The sequence below is a fragment of the Ascaphus truei genome, chromosome 4 (assembly GCF_040206685.1).
Source record: "Ascaphus truei isolate aAscTru1 chromosome 4, aAscTru1.hap1, whole genome shotgun sequence".
Lineage (NCBI taxonomy): Eukaryota > Metazoa > Chordata > Amphibia > Anura > Ascaphidae > Ascaphus > Ascaphus truei.
The window spans coordinates 14,762,482-14,783,267 of NC_134486.1; the positions used below are offsets into that span (position 1 = coordinate 14,762,482).

General features: G+C 45.4%; 1 protein-coding gene across 1 annotated transcript in view; it reads left to right on the top strand.

The window, feature by feature from the left end:
• Nucleotides 1-680: 680 nt before the first annotated feature.
• LOC142492232 (vomeronasal type-2 receptor 26-like) overlaps nt 681-20,786 on the top strand; it is an 81,509-nt gene continuing 61,403 nt past the window's right edge. Inside the window, exons 1-5 of the mRNA XM_075594900.1 lie at nt 681-744; nt 1,148-1,334; nt 2,245-2,536; nt 4,397-5,215; nt 6,933-7,160. Coding sequence (XP_075451015.1) covers nt 681-744; nt 1,148-1,334; nt 2,245-2,536; nt 4,397-5,215; nt 6,933-7,160 — 1,590 coding nt within the window. The remainder of the gene's footprint in view (nt 745-1,147; nt 1,335-2,244; nt 2,537-4,396; nt 5,216-6,932; nt 7,161-20,786) is intronic.

Here is a 20,786-nt window from a genome sequence, read left to right on the forward strand (position 1 = left end):
CTAACAGGACTGTGTACCAGAGGCACCAGTGTCCAAATCCATGCGAGGACATCAGTTCCGGTCTCCTGTGGCGTTTGGGTAACAATATCCCGAAACTGATTGTTTTTCACTTTATTGATGTACGCTTAATACTCACCTTTTATTGGTTATAATATTATATAATTTTTTACACTATGAGCGTTTTGCGCTGTGTCTTTTCTGTTTTTCCCTGACCTTGGCTAATGGCAACGACTATGGCTCTTCTTTACCGGAACTGGCAAATATTGCTAAAGCTATCACCACCTGGCCTGGCAAGCCTAAAACACCACACTACAGACACGCTCCTTTTGCTGCGGGTGCTTGCACGTATACATCCCCACCTCAGTCATAGGGACGGGTCTGGTCTGCGGGCAGCACTGGCGTAACATTATGTTGGGCCCACAAGACGCAGACCAGACTGATCTGGCCTCCATGATAACGACCATGTATCAACAAATCCAGGCCATAACGGATCAAGTGGCTCTCCTCACCCAACAGGTACAGGACCTTACTCTTCAGGCACCACCTGTGGCTGCACCTCTGCCGCACGCAGAACCGGTATCCATATCATCCCCAGGTCCGAAGATTCCGGCCCGAAGTCATACTCAGGGGATCCGCACGCCTGTCGTGGTTTCCTCAACCAATGCAAGATCCCATTCGAGATGGCCCCGCAACAGTATTCCACTGGTCATAAAAAGGTCGCTTATGTCTACAGCCTACTCACAGGTAAAGCACTGGCATGGGCCTCCCCAATTTGAGAACTGCGTCCCGAGATCAGCCGAGATTACGCAGCCTTTAGACGAGACTTTCGACAGGTCTTCAATACCCCCACACGTCAAGAAATTGCTTCTGACTCCTTTCTTCAGCTTTCACAGGGACGTCGGCCTGTGGCCCAATACGCCTTGGAATTCAGGAACATAGCAGCTGACACGATAGGATCAGGAGGCTTTAGTATCTGTCTTCTGGCAAGGCTTATCGAATTCTTTGAAGGACGAACTTGCTTCACAACCAGGCCAGGACTTCTGGAGGACCTTATCTCTCAAGCCATTCGTATGGATTAGCATCTTCAGGTACGCTGCGCTCAGTGCCATCTACCCTGGTCTACGCCCTTCTGTGCCCCTTTTTTCAGATTCTCTACTACCACGGGACCCGCCGTCTTCCCGCTGCCCGCTCTGGATGCCTATGCAACTCGGAGTCCAGCGTCCTCGGCTACCCTCACAACAATGGCGCCCAACCGGAGGCTTGTGTTACCATTGCGGGTCTTCCAAGCAACTGACCCATGAATGTCCACCATGTCCGGGAAACGACCAAGCCCAGTGAGTATGAAGGGACTCTCCCTAGGTGCTAGATCTCCTTGTCCCCTTTCCAGGATGGAACTTCAAAAAAGATTGACCATTCTCTCTCTGGTCCTACCTTCCGCACCTCCACAGCAGCATTTATCGATTACGGCGCAGGAGGGAACTTCATGGACCAGTCTTTCTCTGAACAGAACTAGATTCCACTCTTTAAGAAGAAGTCTCCCGTTGCCTTGGTCGGGATAGACAATCGTCCGCTCACCCCAGCATATATCTCCTTGGAGACTGGCCCCATCACCGTTTCTTCTCATTCCCACAAGCAAACCCTGGACTTTTACGTGATCCATGCTCCTGGTACACCGGTCACCCTTGGACTGGAAGACCTGGCATGGAACCGCCTCAACAAGCCGGGAGTTTTGAAACAGAAAATCCTTTCTGTTTTTGGCGCTGCAATCTGTGCAATAATAGGACCGTGTGCATTCGTGGCCCTGAATACATTAAGGTTAACTACATCTGTATCTTCATAAGGACATAACAATTAGAGGTTGTTCAATTATTATGCTTTTACTATAATTGTGCATGATGTGAAAACTACCAGGAAAGAAGAAAAGATCTCAAAATGTACAGTTAGAGAAGAGAAGGGAGTGGGGGATGTGATAGAAATTTTGAAATACTGTACCTCAAGGGTTTAAACAAACTACAGAAGAAAAGCACATTTCCGAGATCGAGAATTGTTAAAACAAGTGATCACACATTCAAACTTGAGATTGGGAGGCTCAGAGTAAAATGTGAGTACTTCTTTACAGAAATAGTGGTGGATTCATGGAATAGTCTCCCAACAGAGCTGGTACAGGCTAATAAAGGAAGGAGCTCAACATAATACATATTACATTGTATAGCTTGCCATCCTATGTATCCTATCTTCTTACAGATATGTTATTCGTTATTTCCGACACTTCATGGCCTTTGTTTTCGCTGTTGAAGAGATAAATAAACAGTCAAAGCTCCTACCGAACATTACCCTTGGATTCCAGATTTACGACTCTTGTCTGATGGAAAATAAAGCCATAGAGAGTGCACTAAGCATATTAACAGGTGCGGTGAAAGCTGTTCCCAACTACAGCTGCAATTTCAATAGTAAAGTGGTGGCCTTTATAGGACACATGATGTCTTCATCCACTTACTCACTAGCAGGTCTTACTGGGATCTACAGATATCCACAGGTAAGCAGGAGAAACAACTGGTGTATTCTGGTGTCAGGGTTTGTAGGCTGCAGTATTTCTTCTTTATGACTTTTTTTTCAAATAGAATAGACTGAAATGGTTCCTAAATTCCTGAATACTCAATTATAATAGGAATTATAGGACATCACTGTAAGAGCTTTGCTTGCATATTTGAAATGTAAGTAAAGTAAAACTTAGCTAAAAAGAGAAGAAAACTGTCAAATACCCTCAATACTTTGAACATTTATTGCCAGGTCAACCTGTGGAAGATACAAAAAAGGGTGATCAGTGCGCAGCTAAAACATGGTAATACAAACAGTGCTATTAAATGCAGTGTAGCGTGAAAATAAACAATAGTTGAACCTTATGAGGGAAGGCACTATAGTAGCGTCTGCAGCCTTTCTTGAGGGGTGGCTCGACACACCTTGAGCTGGAGAAAAGATATAAAGACAGGGTGCACAATGCACATAGTGAAGCACAGTAAAAAAGATACATTTTACAAAAAGATTATAAGTTCTGCGTACATCAATGTTGATAAAAAAAAGCACTGGATTAGTGGGGTTATCACACAGAGGGAGGGTTGGAATCACAGCTCTTCAACAGATAGGATGGAAGACACAGGATAGGAATCTCCGTGGATCCTTGAATTACGTTTCCCTCATCTCAGGGTAACCAGATGGTGGGGACAGATGAATAAGTCCCACAAAAATTCCCGTAGCAAGGCACAAATGCCTCCTTGAGTCCCACAGCTGCAGAGCACCGACAGCACGCCTCTCAGTCCCGTGGGGCGCCTGCTAATGATGTCACAGGATTCTCCTCTATTGCAATGCGGAGAGGAGTGTCCACAGCGGCGTACAGCGCACAGGGCGGTGTGTGGCACACAAAACGGCAAGCGGTGATACAGGGGACAGGGAGGAATACACCAAGAATATACTTGGCTAGAGTTGGGTCAGACAAATGAGCATAAAGACCTTCCAACGCATTTTGTAACTGGTAGTTACTACTTTCCAGTTACGAAACGCATTGGAAGGACTTTATGCTCATTTGTATTACCCAACTCTAGTCAATAAGTGCAGCAAAATCAGACAATAGGAAAGGGATTCCCTGTCCTGAAGAGCTTACAATCTAAGTGATTGGAGACTTACAGAGACAGCAGGTGAGGGAATAAGTGCGGTGGCTGGCAGTGCTTTGCCTCAGTGACTGTGGGTGTTGAACAATAGCCATGAGTTCAGGTTATTGGGATGTGTGATTTGTGAGGTAAGTTTTAAGGTTTGTCAGTATTAGATCAATCAGATAGGTTAACACCGTTAGCAAGGAAAGAGTTGGTAGGGAGGCGAGGATGAGAGCAGGTCTGTATATGGCTGGGTCCAGTATTTGGAGAGATATCCCCTGCAGCAGGAAGGAGTAGATAGAGGTTGTGAATAGAGGATTTGTGGGTGTGTCTACTATTAAGGGGTAAAGAAGTTGTTGGGAGGGAGAGGTGTATAGATAATGGTGCAGTGCAGAGGGGAGGATAGAGGAAGAAATAGGGATAGAAGGGGAGAGGGGAAGTTGGAGAGAACAGAAGTGTTTACAAAGATGTGAAGAAACAGTATACAGAAAAAGCAGTAGGGATAGCCTACTCAAACCTTGGAGACCTGGTATTTTTAACAGACTATAATGATAATAATTGTAAATATAATATTTGCATTCTTTCTTTCTTGTTCCTGAATATTCATGCTTTGGAGACAGAAGTATAAAACATTATCTGTATCTTGTCTTTATATATAAAGACATTCTTAAACAATGTGGTAATAATCTGATGTATTGGCTATCATGGTGTTGCCTGTTTTCATTATATTATTTTCCTGTTCTCTGCAGATCAGTTATGGAGCTATGGATCCCATTTTTAATGACAGAATACGATTTCCATCATTTTACCGCACTGTGCCCAATGAGCGAATCCAGTATAAGGCCATCATTCAGTTATTACAGCATTTTGGCTGGAACTGGGTTGGGATTATCACTTCAGATGATGAAAGTAACTACAGAGTCGGCAGGGAACTACGAGATGAAATAATTAACAGCGGAAGCTGTGTTGAATTCCTCATAACTGTTCTCGCTGAAGACTGGTACTACAAAAATATGGATATTGTCCTAAAATCCAGCTGTAAGGTGGTCATTGTATATACCAACCCAGCACGTTTAATGTCTATCCTTTTATATTCTTCCCGTGTATCTGGATTAGGGAAAGTTTTAATTCTACCTGCCACATTGCTGACTTTCCCAGAATTACACGAGCTCTATGGCATTGAACAGTTGAGTGGCGCTCTGAGGTTTTCTGTGCAAAGAGGGGATATCCCAGGTCTGCGAGATTTCCTACAAAGTGCAGATCTCTATAAATATCCAGACAACATATTTCTCAAGTATATCTGGGCAGTCACATTTCGTTGTTTGCCTCAAAATATGACATTATTTCCAGACCCTTATGAGACAATAATTTCAGTCCCTGAATGTGAAGATAATAGTGACCTCAGTGTGTTGGATCCCTCTATCTACGATGTGAATAATTTCCGATTCACCCACAGCGTATATACAGCGGTTTATGCTGTTGCACATGCATTGCATGACATGTATTTACACACTAATCACAAGCTCCCAAAAACTGATATCCCAAGGCAGACCTGGCAGCCATGGAAGGTAAATATTTGGGTGAACATGTATATCATGAATAGGGATGGATTTTCCTTGTGAAAATGAGCAAATATCAGGAAAAAATTATGTACATGTGTTTTACTAAAGTGTAATATAGGAATTTACATCTTAAATATTACACTTTTTTCTTGACTCCTTCAGGTTAGTGAGATTAATAGTTTGCATCACGCGACATAAGTACAGAGAAAGGTGAAAAAAGGCGCTTCCGCAAAGAGTGGTCACTAACAATAAAGTGATCTGTATTAAGTGCTCTAATACACAGTAATAACTTCAAGTGACAGAGCTAAAATTTACATATAATCATCATTGTGCAAAAAATAGTGCCGCGAAAAACAAATATGGTTGTTACTCCCTGCTCAAACCCTCTGGTGGGTCCTGTCTCCGCTGGTCCCAAAACACTGTATTTCTTCTTACAATCCAGGTACAATGTAATGCTGTTCCCCCTGGATTGTGAGAAGAAATGCATCTGCACATAGAAAGGGAGAGAATATTACACAGGAGGGTTAAAAGGAAAATATTTTCATACAAGAAAATCCTTGACTTAAGTGATTATTTTGCCTAATTATTTTGAACATAGTAATGTTAGCCAATCTGGCAATAACTCTTTATAATATCATATCAAATGAAATTGTCACTTTATTAAGGGATTGTAGTGCATAGGGGTGCTGCAATACTATGTAATTAAATAAAATAAATGCAGCGCGATAGCCTGTTAGAGATGTGCAGGGAGAGGGACCGCTTCTGTCTGCTCTCACTGCGCAGCTCTTCTAGACTGGTGTAGCCCGGTAGGATTGACACAGTGAGGGTCCCATTCAGAAGCAGGGACCCCGCTGTGTTAATCCTGATGGGAAATTAGTCTGGCCGCGGGAAAGCCACGAGCAGGCAGTGGTCAGGCAGCTTTCAACTGCGGTTTCCTGGCTGAATACTCAACAATACCTCTTACTGCCTGTGTAGTAAGTTACCAAAACCAATAAAACTGAATATACCAAAATAAAAATGTTTCACAAATGGCCCTAAAGTCTAGAAGTGTTTTTTTATTTATTTTTTAAATATAAAGATATTGATTTATCTATAACATGAAAACATTTTTACCAAACGAATTTTCTTCAAATTGTATTACAATGAGTGCTCGCTTATCCGACACAAAGCATCCCCGCAAACCCCTGTCGGATAGCAGATTGTCGGAAAGCAGGACCAATGTTAACAGGTGGTGATTTCTGTCGAGTACGCGAAACTTGCGACGGATGATGCATTTTTTTATTGCATTAGCCGCCGTTGGAAATCTCGTCCGATGTAAAGCAAAACGTTGTGTACCAAGGACTACATGTATATAGTTACTGTACTTCTAATAAGTAGGGCATGCTTAATGTCTATTGAGAATATCAATAGAAAAAGAGGAATCCTCATGGGATGAAGGCGCTGCACAGTAAGATGCACGAGAAAGCCTTCCCTGTCGCTGCTCCCAAACTCCAACCGCGGAGAATCAGACCTCCTGAACCAGCAGGTGAGCTACAGTACCCAGGGAAACACCCATGTAGTTGCCAGATCTTCCGTGGCAGGGGGGAACAGGTGCTACATATACAAGAAAGGTTTTTAGATTATCCAACTGAACAATGATCAAATGTAATCACTGTGGGAAACACTATAAAGATGAGGACATAATCATCGTCCTGCAATATATTTGTTTTTTCTTTCTATTTAGGTAAACTATTACTTGAAAAAAGTTCATTTCAAAACCCCAGGGGGTGAGGAAGTATTCTTTGATGATGAGGAAAACTCTTTTGCAAAGTTTGACATTCTAAACTATATTACACTGCCTAACAAGACTGTGAGAGAAATTCAAGTTGGACATTTTTATTCGACTGGAAGTCAAGGTTCTCAAATCCTAATCAATGACAGTGCAATTCAATGGAATTCTTCATTTACTGAGGTAAGAAACAATTCTTTATTTAGGAAGGTGAGTAGCTGTAACGATCGTGCTCGCCAGAAACTGGGACCGGGACCGGGACCGGGCCACGGGGCTGAGTTGGGGATATGAAAACATTGACCTTAGGCCTCAAAGCCGGTTCAGAATTGCGCAGTCCATAGTCAAACATAGCCAGGTCAGGATTGGAGAAAGCAGGGTTAGCGTTATCCAGGCAGGGGTCAAGGCAGGTGGCACAGGAGCGGTGGTCGAGGAAACAAGCCGAGGTCATCAACCAGCAATATTGGGTGAAGCTACTTCACCATAAAAGGCAAGAACCTTGAGTGAAGCCACTTCAGCGGAGACGCTTCAGCGAAGGAGCTGCAGTGCGACAGGTAAAGGGCAGGAGTCACAGGAACCAGAAGCTTCAGTACAGGGACTTCAGCAAAGGAACAAACTCCACTTGGAGGAAGCAGGAACCAGAAGCCACAGTACTGGGAATCCAACGCTTCAGCACGGGAAGGCAGAAAAAGTTCAGAGAAGCCGCTTCCGTGTGGCAGGGTTTCTGGAAGGAGGGAACAGGAACAGCGAAGGATGAAGGCCACAGGAACCAGGGGTGCAGGCACGCCACAGGAAACACTGGGGGAACCAGCGTAGCCGCTTCAGCACGACAAAGGCGAAGTCTGCCAGGAAGCGCCGGGGCTGCTATGCAAGAAGGCCTTGGGAAGCTGGGGAAAAGGAACAGGAGAAAAGGCACAAGGGGCCTAGCAGGCCAAACAGAATGTCTGTGACAAGCACAGATACTTGTAACTGGTATTGCAAAGTCTATGTCCAGCAACTTCCTGAAGGCGGGGTAGTAACTAAATAGCACAGAAGGCCAATCAGGCCAGAGCTGCACAGGAGGCAGCAAGAGGCAGGTGATTGCAGAAGCAGGGAAAAGTTTGTCTGGAACCAGCCAAGCTCCTGAAGGATTGGTTCCAGCCAAACCCAGGAGCGGATTCCTCACAGTAGCCCAAATGAAGGGAATATATATTCTTATTCTGTAAGGAAGCATTTCATCAGAGAACATACTTAAATAGATGACAGAATACATGCTTATTGTAATTTAGAGCAGTGAGCCATGGTTAGCAGCCTTTAAGGCTTAAAGTAAACAAAGCTGCTAGTGACATTGCCCTTAAACAAAGAAACCAGGAGGGTAATATTCGGCACACTGCCTTCCCTTTACTTGATTTTGGTTGTGTGCATCAATAGAAAAAATGTATTAAATATATGAAAAAATGTTAGGACCCAAAAACATATAACATGTATGAAGTATACAAAAATAAAAAATAAAATATAAAGTAAAAATATATAGTGATATAATAAGTCCAGCAAAATAAAAGTCCCAGTGTTTAATGCACAGAGCAGGAAACAGGCAGCCTTCTTTAGTTGCACAACGACCTCCCTTTCAAACCTGCATAGACAAAGAAAAAAGAAAATAGCGCCCAAGCCTAGTGCATTACTGTTAAAAAAAAAAAATTAAATCCAAGGCTCACAAATTAAAACTCACAAAGTATTTGTAAAAGTGTGTTATGAGAATTATACTCATGCTCCGATTAATGGTTAGAACTCTGCTCCTCTCCTCCACTGCTCCGAACGATCATGCTGACTACCACAAGCCTCCGTCCAGCAGGAACTCACGCTGTCAGTCACGTCAAACTCTTCCTCCGGAAGCAGACCTCCAGTGTCTTCGGTTCCGGGCAGGGATTGAATTCAATGTAAAAGTGGGTATACTTGATATTATGGTGTCAGTAAATCACGGATGAACACCTAGACATCAGCATCACATGCGACCCTACGCGTTTCTTCAGATATACTGATTTCATCAGGGGATGAATTCTGGGTATATTGGTTGCTGCTATTTATATCCAGAAAATAACAAATTAAGAAATGCTAGCTAGAAACTCATGTGCATAGTATATCCACTAATGACTAATTTCAATCTCATAAACATAAATGCTCTAATCAATATGCCAAATAGTTAAGCATAATATATAATATAAATAATGTAAATATAAAAAAAATATATAAATTGCAACTCAAAAACTCAAAACATAGTACAGTAATTAGGCAAGATGACAAGGGGAGGGGAATTGTTCTCCAAGACAGGGCTGATTATGTGACAGAGGCGACTCATTTGCTAGGATATAGTACATCCTATATGGTATTTGCTAATGACACAATGGATGATTATCAAAAATAATTTAAAAACCTTCTAATAGAGGCAAAATATATGCAAGTTATTACAAAATCAGCGAGTTTTAGTACAAGCTGGAGACAATCTAGTACAAGCTAGAGTTATTATTTAAACGTCATCCTAGAACTCCGGTGTTCTATCATAAAGCAAAATTACTTAGGAGTATTAAACAACCGCTAGGGAGACCTATTGTTTCGGGAGTGGAGTCGATGACGTCCAGCATGTCTTAGTATATAATCTTGTATAGCTCCAAAAATAGCGATACAGAGACTCTGAGAAATGATCTGAGAGACCCAAAAATGAAAAGTATATGACATATATGAAGTCCAAAAGATGGTTCTTAATCCGCAGCATATCAGGTTATAGGTTCTTGGGCAAATAAAATCACCTATTGTGTACAATGAAGGACTGAACTAACAGGGAAAGATGGACCCAATAAGAGAGTAGCTAGAGAAACTAGAGCCAGCCTTGAACCGAACCCATAGTAACTCATTAGCATAAATATCTCGGTCCTAGCTTCTGCATCCCTTTATGTCCAAAGATATTGAGGTAAATACCTGTGTTCTTGAAATAAAGCCTTGTAGGATCCCGCGTGCTGAAGCTGTGGTGATACCGAAGCCTCAGACGTCTGGGAAAAACTTCAGGCTGCACACATGGAGGTGCCCGCCTCCTCTTAGCGTTCTCCCATGAGGCGTAGCGAATTGCCGAAACCTGCGCTGCGGAAGTGCGTCACTCCAATCATGGGCCAGTAGAAATTGAAAAAATTGGTGGAACAGCAGGAACCCAGAGAAAGCACCGATCAACTCACCAGAGGTAGCAAAAAATAAAAAAAGTTTATTGAATTACATTGTTAAAAACAAAAAACAAACTAACATAAAATCTCCTACATGTTTCAGGCTCTCCAGCCCTTTCTGAAGGAGTAACTGTCTTAGTATGTAGACTATTTTCTACAGTCCATTGTGGTCAAATTGAGATCTTATATTAGGGATATGCTGCATGTCATCAACTCCATCTCTGAGATTACATGGAAATCTACATCTGTGCAAAATGTGATGTGGCCTCGTGGTATACTTGTATAAACCACACCAAAGGATTATTGGCTGTGTCACATTTTCTGGAAAAAGACACTCAATTTAGAAATACACAAAGAGCGTTTATTTTGAAAGCAATCCATTTCATTTTGGAACATAATTATTTTTTATGTGAAGATATTTATTATTTACAGGTCTGTGGAACGGCCATTGGCACCAGATTTGCCCCCAGCTCTGTTAACCTATATATGGGATTGTGGGAGAATTCCCATATGTGGGGTAATGCTAGGCTTGTGGCGGTCTGGTGTTCTATGCCCGTTTCATAGACAACATTTTGGTTATTTGGGACGGAGAATTAGAGGAGCTGACTAGCATATTACAGTCATTCAAAAACAATGACATGGGTCTACGGTTTACATTTCAGATAGACAAATACAAAATGAATGTCACGGGAGACCAAGACTTATCCACACATTAATACCTGGGATTCTGGATTGAGCATAAAAAGGAGGGTAAAATAAATTGTAATTTATTTCCTTTTAAGACAGACCCAAAATTCTTCACAATTACACTGAAAATACAGTTACTGGGTTGGGGAAACGAAATAAAATGTCCACGAAACGAACAACTTGAAGACAAAGTCTCTGGACACCCCTGCACTCATGCAAGTGGGTTAGCAAATTGAGCCGTGCGAGAATCCTTGGATAGGGGCGCAACTTGCCAGCCCTTTATCTCCGCCATAAGGAAAAAGTTTGTAACGTCCTTACAGGATTCATTCGGAAATCCTTAGTTCTACCGAATTCCAGAAGAGGGGCACAATCCTTGGTTACGATGTAATTAACCCCTCACATTCCGGAACCACTGACGCTGTACTTGGTGAATCTTGAGATTGAACTTCAGATGAATCTCACTGGGACTGGGCAGCAGGCATCTTTATAGGGTTAAGGGTCCTATAACTAACATACACAACCAATCCCTCCCTTGGGAACACTTTTCCCACCTATCCTAGACTTGCCAGGAGTTCCGAGAACGGGCAGAAGTTGCTTCCCGGTTTTCTAAGAGCATGCGTTAAGTTGACACCTAGGCTGCTTAGCATACTGGGCCCAACCTCTTACCTGGCAACAGTAAGTCTGGGATTTGACTACAAGGTGTGACTAGCCCATATGTTGCACCAGGATCTTGCACTTTACAATATCCCGGCCGGCCTAAGACCTAGGGTCTCTGAGGCTTTTCAACTCCGGACTTCTCTAGACACTGGGGCACCTACTTAGCAGGGTGCTCTTGAACTACGGAGAGGAAAAATCCCTCAGTTCATGCATCCATAACACATTGATATGTTAATGGTTTAATTGCCGGGCTGACAGGAAAAGGTTCCTGTCCCCACATTTTAAAACAGCAAGGAAACACATTTTAATTTTATATGTGGTTTCTACATGTGTGACAAATGTAAAACAAATATGCTGTGTGTGTATGTTCGCAGCTACTTGGCTTCCTAATATTAGAGTGCTAGCTCCTTCCTAGAGCGAGTTAGCCACTTAATTGAATGTGTTCTGTGATGTGGTCTGCGGTTTGACCTACATTCGGTCTCTGCTCCATCGATAACCGCAGACATCCTTTCCCCATTCACGTTAAGTGGATAACAAGACGGCCGGACACATTGTTGCGAGTAGGCACTTCAACCTTAGACCGCAGACTACTTATCCAATTGAGTTTGTGGTATAGACGTCTGTGGTTTAGGAAGTAATACTCAGCTTCAATCAGCGCTTGGTTGAGCACTAGGAGATCCACCTTGTGTCGTGAATACAATTGGCACATTCTACATACATTTCAATCACTGCAACTAGGTACTGAGCTGCAAAACAGGGACAATAAAGATGGTGTAGAGGAAAACATGTCATTGTGGTGAACATACAATTAACCCCTTCAGTCCCAAAGCAATTTAGGGTTTACAAGCTGGGTATAATACCTTTATTATTGGCCTGGTTAACACCCTATCGCCACACATCCCCACCTCAACGTGCAGGCTGTGGCCCGGCCACCTCGTCCGGTGGTTGGGCTAGCCTGGCATCTCTTGAGGAAATTAGTTTGCAAGGTTTGTCCAGCCGGGAAAGGCCATCTGCATTCCCATTTTCACTGTCTTTCTTGTGCTGGATGGTGAAATCAAATTCCTGCAAAGCAAGAATCCAGCGCAGAAACTTGGCATTTTCCCCTGACACCCTTTGAAGCCAACTTAACGGGTTCAGGTCCGTGATCACAGTGAATGGGCGACCGTACAGATAAGGCTGCAGCTTTCGCAAATCCCACACAATCTCAAAACACTCTTTCTCAACGGTGGCATAAGCCACTTCTCTGGGCAGTAGTTTTCTGCTCAGATACACTACTGGATGTTCACTGCCATCCTCCCCCACTTGGCTGAGTACAAAGCTAATGCTATAATCCGAGGCATCGGTCTGCACAAAAAACTTTTTGGAGTAGTCTGGCGCAGCAAGGATAGGGGCACTGGCCAGTGCAGTCTTCAGGGCCTGGAACGAGGCTTCACAGGCAGGAGACCAGACAACCAATACTGACAGTCGCTTTTGTGTCAAGTCAGTCAGGGGTTTGGCCAAAACGCTGTTCTGAGCGCCAAACTTTCTGTAATAGCCTGCAGTGCCTAAAAAAGACTAAAAAGGTGCCTGCTTCTTGGTCTTGGGAACAGTCCACTGCACTATTGCTTCCACTTTGACTGGCTCTGGTTTGAGGTGCCAGCCACCCACCTGGTACCCCAGGGACTTCAGCCATCGCTAATAAGCACTTGGTGGGCTTCAATGTGAGTCCCGCTTCCCTGATTCTAGCTAGCACCGCAGCTACATGTACTAAGTGTGTGTCTCACGAATTGCTAAACACTGCAATGTCATCCAGGTATGCCCTTGCAAACCCCTTCATGCCCTCCAGTAACCGATTGACCAGGCGTTTGAAGGTAGCCGGGGTATTCTTCATTCCGAATGGCATAACTAAGAATTCATAGAGGCCACTCAGGGTAATGAATACTGACTTCTCCCTTGTCTCCGTGTTCAAGGGATCTGCCAGTAACCTTTACTGAGATCCATGGTGGTCAGATACTTTGCCCCCGCGAGTTCATCCAGCAAATCGTCTATGCGAAGCATGGGATTAGCATCTTTCACTGTTCCTGCATTGAGCTGACGGTAGTCCACACAGAACCGGGTGGTTATAAGGAATCCGCTTCTGGCTTTGATTCTAGTCTTGCAGTCCTCTGCAGTTTACAAAGTCTCCATCTGGCAATCAATGGCACATGTGCTGCCTCTCACTGCAGCTTCAGCCCTGTGCTCTGTCATTGGAGGAATGCTCACACACCTCCCTCCTGTGATTGGCTTGCCGCCCTTTATATGCTGGGCTAATTCAGTGCCGAGAATAATCCTACTCTGGATGTCACAGTGTGCTGCCATAAGCCCCCTGGCTTGCCCTGTTCCTGTTACTAGTTCATGCTTTAGCTATAGTTCCTAGTTCTATGCATTAGTTCCTGTTTCCTGTGACCTGCTGCTACTTTCCACGCAGAGGTCTGTGTTCCCTGTGACCTGCTGCAACTCTCCACACAGAGGTCTGTGTACCTGTTTACTGAGGCCTGCTGCACAATCCCTTTTTCAGAGGCCTACTTTGGACTCATGTGCTGAAGCGCTGGATTTTTCTGGCGCTGCCCCGCGATGTTCTGCGTCCAGCCTGCTGTCTCCCCCTACAGAGACTAGTGTCATGAGCCGTGCCCGCTTCTCGCGCAGAAGCCACTCCCACAATCTTGCTCCTACGCTGAAGCAGAGTACCCGTCTAACCGTTGCATAACTCCTGCCTGAATCACGATGAGGCTGCCTTCTCTGATCCTGACCCTGGCTTGTCCTCAGACTACGCTGTCTTCTCCTGTCTGGACCCGGGCTTGTTTTACCATTGACATTGCACTTCGGCTCCAGCTCTGAGGCCTAAGGTCTGTGATTATGTAACCCCACCTCACGGTCTGGTCCCGTTTTGTGGCGAGCACGTCCGTGACAGTGGTCCCATCCTTCTTAGGTACCAGGACTACCGGACAAGCCCAAGGGCTCTGGGACGCTACAATTACCCCTAGGGCCAGCATCTCTTCTACCTCCCTCTCTATACTGCCCTTGGTCTCTGCTGATACCCGATAGGATGTTTATGCAGAGGGCGCAGATCGCCTGTGAGCACCGGGTGATCTGTGATTTGTGTTATGCCAGGCTTGCCCGTGAACAGAACCCTACACTCTTCTAGCATTGCTCTGGCTTCTGCTCTCTGCCTGGCACATAATTGAGACCTTATCTCAACTTGCTCTACAGTACCCTCCTGCCTAGACTCACCTAAGAGATGTGGCAGAGAATTGCTCACCAGATCCCCCATCAGTGGGCTACAAATGGCCAGCACTGAGGCCACACTCGGCGGTATTTACTCCTTCAACATGTTATATGATAGGTCTCATTTCTCTCAGCATCTATCTGTGCAACATAGTTGCACTTGTTCACATTTTGGAGCACCGGATACGGTCCTGACCAGGCAGCCATTAATTTGTTCTCCTGAGTAGGTTTTAGAACAAGTACTTGCTGTCCTGGGATGAATTCTCTGCTATGGGCGTTCTGATCATACCAAGTTTTCTGCAGCCCTAAGGTTGTCCTATGCCAACCCCATGAGCATTTCTAACCGGTCTCTGAGATCTACCACATATTGAAGCACAGAAGCATCAGTATTGGTAGTCTCCCATTCCCATCCCTCACGGAATAGGTCTAGATGTCCCCGTACCCTGTGACCATATAGTAACTCAAAGGGAGAAAAGTCTGTAGATTCTTTTGGTACCTCTCGGTATGCAAACAGCAAGTGCTGCAGGTGACCTCATCTTACCCCTTGGTCCCTTGCTCTCTATACAGGAGCCTGCTGTGCCACAAGAAGTAATCAGACCCATCACCTGGCTTAGACTCAGTTGCCTGAAGTCTCAAAGCCCTCCAAGCTGGGGTCTGATCGCCCCGCATCCCCAAAACTGGGTACCTAATCAAGCCGATTGTCAAGCCTATGTTGGGGGGACTGGGAACAGGTACAGAGAACAGTATATCAGGGTCAGTAGGTGACTTTGTCTGGCTTACCTGTCTGGTCTCTGAAGAGATCCAGGGGAGCGTAGCCAGATGCCCAAAAAAAGAAGAAATGTGGATAGTGTAATACAGTAACAACGTGTCAATAAAAATATAAAGAGCTTTCAAATTCCTACTCACAAACTAAGTAGAAAAATGAGCATACTGCACCGACACACTTTATTCGAGCAAATACCCGGTATGTACCTGGCAGATACCTGGAATGTGCCGCTCCTAACCTCTGACAAGCCCCGTTGCATTTGCCTTCCCAGCCTGGGTTCATGCCTGGCTGATGGGCGGCTGATCTGTTAAATGATAATGATTAGTATTTAATAGGCTGCAATGCTTCGCGTGTCTACCAGATGGCATAAATTCATGAATTGTAATGCAGTTTATATATATATACTGTGCAGTATTGCAGCCAGCGGGAATAAAATGCTTCAATCCCTGCTTGGAAAATAACTCAATGCACTCGGGCAGAAAACAGTCACAAACCTCAATACACCCGGGTATACCCGAATTCGTGGGACTAGCCAAGCTCGAATAAAGTGTGTCGCCAGTGTATGTGCCAATCTGGAACTGTGAACCATCCCAGTCTGAATGGTGTGGTATAAACGGTCAGCAATCTCAGAGAAAAGAGAGAACAGCCATGGTGCAGATAGAATAACAACATTTATCAATAGAAAGGTCACAAGTGGAGGCTTACATAGGTCTAGAAAGTAAAGGCAGTAAACTGATGGGTCTTTCAGTGTGTCGCAACTCTCACCGCCCGGTACACACTGCTCACAGCTCTCACGTGCGTCTGGACACCGTGACGTCACTTCCGGATCGTGTCGTCACAGCTCGCCGGAACGGAGGACACCATCAGGAATCCCTCTGCTTCTCTTCTTCCTTTAAGATGGCTAAATTTTGTTATTCTATCTGCACCATGGCTATTCTCTCTTTTCTCTGAGATTGCTGACCGTTTATAACACACCATCCAGACTGGGATGATTCACAGTTCCAGATTGGCACATAATCTCATTTTTCTACTTCGTTTGTGAGTAGGAATTTGGAAGCTCTTTATATTTTTATTGACAAGTTGTTACTGTATTACACTATCCACATTTCTTCATTTTTTGGGCATCTGCGACGCTCCCTTGGATTTTGATCAGCAGTGCACCTTCCAGACTTTTGAAACAGTCTTTTCTACAGGGTTGAGTGATAAGTGGTTTTTGCCTTTGTATTTCACTTATTTTATTATATGATTCACTGTTCACTGTTGTTTATACACTTATTGAATATTTATCACTATTGATTTATTTATTCACTTCATTGTTTTTTTGGGGGGTTAAGTAGAGCGCCATCTAGCATTTGTTCTATACTGGTCTCTGAAGAGACCCCGGGAACAGTAGGTCCCAAATGCAGGGGGACAGGGGTTGAATCTGCTGCAAGCTTGGCTGACAGGCTCCTGGTGATCGCTGCCACATGGTCCAGCTCGGCTGTAAACACACAGGTAACATGCCCCAGGTCATTGCCATGGAGGACCTCAGCATCTAACCTGGGCAATACCCCTATCTCCCTCATGCCATGTCCTTAACCCCAATCCAAAAAGACCGGGCAACCTGGAGTGACCGCGGTCCTCCATCTAGCATGGTCACTTTCATCCCGGTTCCCGGGAGCAAATCTTCTGGCCGCACCATATCAGGGCATACCAGGGTAACGGTGGCACCGGAGTCTAGCAAGCCATTCGCCTGCCGGTCCCTAATGGTCACCCTCCGCAGATGCTTCTGCAAGACATCATTGGGCTGCATCCTGACTGGTGCAATGTGATGTCTTACGATCTCCGCTGCTTGTTCTGTGGTGGCAAGAGCAGGTTCTCCCATGGATGTCCCTCTGTGGGTTGATTCCATGGCTATGCTTGGTTCCTCTGTGTGTGCCAGCTGCACACGGGCGACCGGCCTCAAAGCTTGTGATCGTTGCCCCAGATGGGATCCCCCGGACTGGTCCAGGTCTGTGCAGTCTGACCTGAGATGACCGACCTTGTTGCAGGATAAACACCGCCTCTCATGTCTACATTCTGCATCTTTTGGTATGTTGCCTTCTGCTGCAGGCTTGTGGGTCCACTGAGGGGTGGTTTTGGCTCCATTGGCCGGGCTGGCTGCATCTTTAGTTGCCGCTTCTTGCTCATCAAAGCCCTGCTGGTCACATACTCATCTGCCATCCTCGCAGCAGCTATATGGGTTTTAGGTTTATGGTCAAAGACCCATGCCCTCATGTCCATGGGAAGCTGCTGCAGAAGTTGCTCCTGTACAACCAAGTCTATTAAGGTAAGGAACTGGTCAACCCCATAACCCGCCACCCACTGATTTGCATACAATGCCTGGAACTTGCCCTGGTAGGCTTCGGGGGTGAGGGCATACTGGGCGAGCAACAGGCTTTTAACATGACTGTTGCAATTGGCTTCCACACATGGAATGCCCTGCACAGTTCATTTGGCTCTGCCGGACAATAAGGGACGCAGTCTCCGAACAATGCTTCATCGTGGGATTTTGTAGGAGTCACACTACATTTCAAAGTCATTGAGGAATGTGTCTATCTAGTCCGTGCCATCCACAAATTTGCTTAAACTGTGGTGGTCAACTTTGGGAATATTCTGTTTCCTGTTGACAAGGTGAGAGTGGGGGGCTTTTCCATGCAGTGCTCTGCTGCTGTAGCCCCCTTTCCCCATGCGGCAAGGAGAGCTGTGAGCCCAGGGGTGGCAATTCCAGCAGCTGCAACGACTACTTCCTCCACACCCACTGGCACCAAGCCACCAATATCCAGGTGGTCTCCCGCTCTCTCCCAATGTCATTGCAGCCCTGGAGCTGGATTAACCTCCTGCACTCCGGGCTGATTGGTGTCCGCTGCCACTACAGCTGAGGGGCTATGCCCATCCAGTGGAGCCATTTGGGCTTCATGATTCTCCAAGTCCTCTCCAGTTGCCCCTTTACCCGACCATCTGTCGGTAGTCCATAGCCTGCACACCTTGCCACGATTTTTTCTCTGTTCCAGGACCAGAACCGTCCTGAATGTAGACTCATGTTGTGATGTTAGCACAGGGATATGGGTAAAGGGAACTGTAAACGAAATTGAGGGTAAAAAGGGCATTAATAAAGGCAGTATGCTCAGCTGTTTATCCCTATTTTGCATTGGGTCTGAAGGGGTTAATTTTATATGCACCATACATGTACTGGTCTCCCCTCTGTCCCTTTTTGTCCCCATTTTGCAGGATTATATATACCTGCGGTAACCTATTACATTGTGCGCCTGCATTACTGGTTTTGGGACACAAGATGCCGCTGCGAGAGCCAAACCGCAAGTTAATTGGAGAAGCGTGGTGTTCCATTGACACGTATACAGTAGGTATCCCTTACTGAGGCTTGAACTCATAACCACATGGTCAATTGAATCAAAGGGTTGCGGTTTCCAGTCTCAAGTGGGTATCGGATACAATGTATCCCCCTCCCGGTTAGTAGCGTAACTTGAATGGCGGCTGGCAATTGGCGTGGGAACTCGGTCAATTGACGTGGGATCTCGGTTAACCGCAAGTCAATTGACGTGAGAAGCCCATAGCCCAGCATTGCCAGTTCAAGGAGATGCTCTAACTAGGGAACAGGAAGGGCTAGCAACTTGAAATTTGGTGTGCAGCCCTAGAGTAACATCCCAAGCACCCACATATTAAAAATATAATTTTAGTATAAGTGGAACATGTATTTTTTAATAATGTACCTTTTCTGGCTGCAGTTTTAAATGGACAGGCAGGATGAGTTTTTTTCTACTGTCATTGTGATGCACTCAGGGACCAAATGTTTTAACACCCATGAGCTGGGGCACTTTCCTATGCAGACTTCATAGACCCCCTGCTGCGGCAATTCCTCTGAGTCTAGGGAAGTGTTGCATATGAAAGCCCCAGAGCCAGGATATGTGACTTAGCCAGGATGCCCGCTGAATGGGAGATCCTGTTAGCCACCTGGGCTAGTTCACACACTGAGTCCCACTCCAAGCCTGGGAGATGCCAGGTAAAAAGGGGAGTACACATATATTAAGCAGCCAATGTGTCAATGTCGCACAGGTGCTGTATTAACCGGAAATCCCTGTAGTGCCCACTCTGCAAACTGTGGGCAAGTAGTGGATTTGAGAGTGGGGAAATTCCCACGAAGGGGATTGGGCAGGTGTGTTGTAGATATGATAGCAGACCCTATATACATGCTCCCCAAGCTATCCCCGTTGTCTTTTGTTTTTATTCTACAATGTGAATGGATTTCCACCGCTCTTCTAATAGCGGAAAAGAGCAGCAGCAACGAATCCAGAACGCAACAAGTTAATTACATCGGAACCAAGGACATAACTCTGCTTCAGGAATTCGTTAGTGCTGGGGGTTATGTAACTAACCCCAATGGACCAGAATAAACTTTGTCATATTCACGGACATATTGGGCTTTGCACCCCTTGCAAAAGAATTGCATATTAAAAGACAATATTCCGGTGCTTTGTTTTATTTATGGACATTCTATCCTGTTCTCTTCTTCAGTGTGAGGATTAGGGGGTCTCGGCAACCACAGCGTGAATCTCCCTTACCTCCTGCTGCTTCTGCTGCCGTGGGACGTCCCCCTCGCTGGCTCCATCCACCCCCCGTTGCCCTGGGGCATCCCCGCCATCTCCGGCGGCCCGCCTCTGCTCCGCAGGTACTTCCCTCTCACGCAGCTGCTTTTAGTCCTTGGTGCGTGCTTGGAAAGCGCGAGCCGGGTGAAGATAATTTATTCACTGCAGTAGCAGTGAAACCACGCCCCCAACTTACCTGCAGGCTATTACCCCAGACCAAACTTGCTCCCCTGCCTGCCAATCAAGGGGACCTTTCCAGGAGAGCTCCATGCGCTCCTCCAGGCCTGCCTCCGCTCCCAATTGGTAAGCAGCACTATATATTGCCTGTCTTGCAACTTCCACATTGCTCGACATAGTATCTCTTGTGGATGTCTATTCTGGCTCTATCTCTTGTCTTCGCTTATTCAGGTTACAACTCGGAGTGGCGGACTACAGTCTCTGGCTCTCGAACTCTAGCTCTCGACCCCGGCTCCCTTTTGACTACGCGGTTTCTCACATCCCTCGATCTCAGATTGGACTCCGACCTTCAAAATCTCTCCTATCCCTGACCTTGGATAACGGCAACTACTACTTCTCTTCTTTTACCGTTACCGGCAAGTATTTTGACAGCTATTTCCACCTGGCCAAGCAACACCCTAACACCACACTC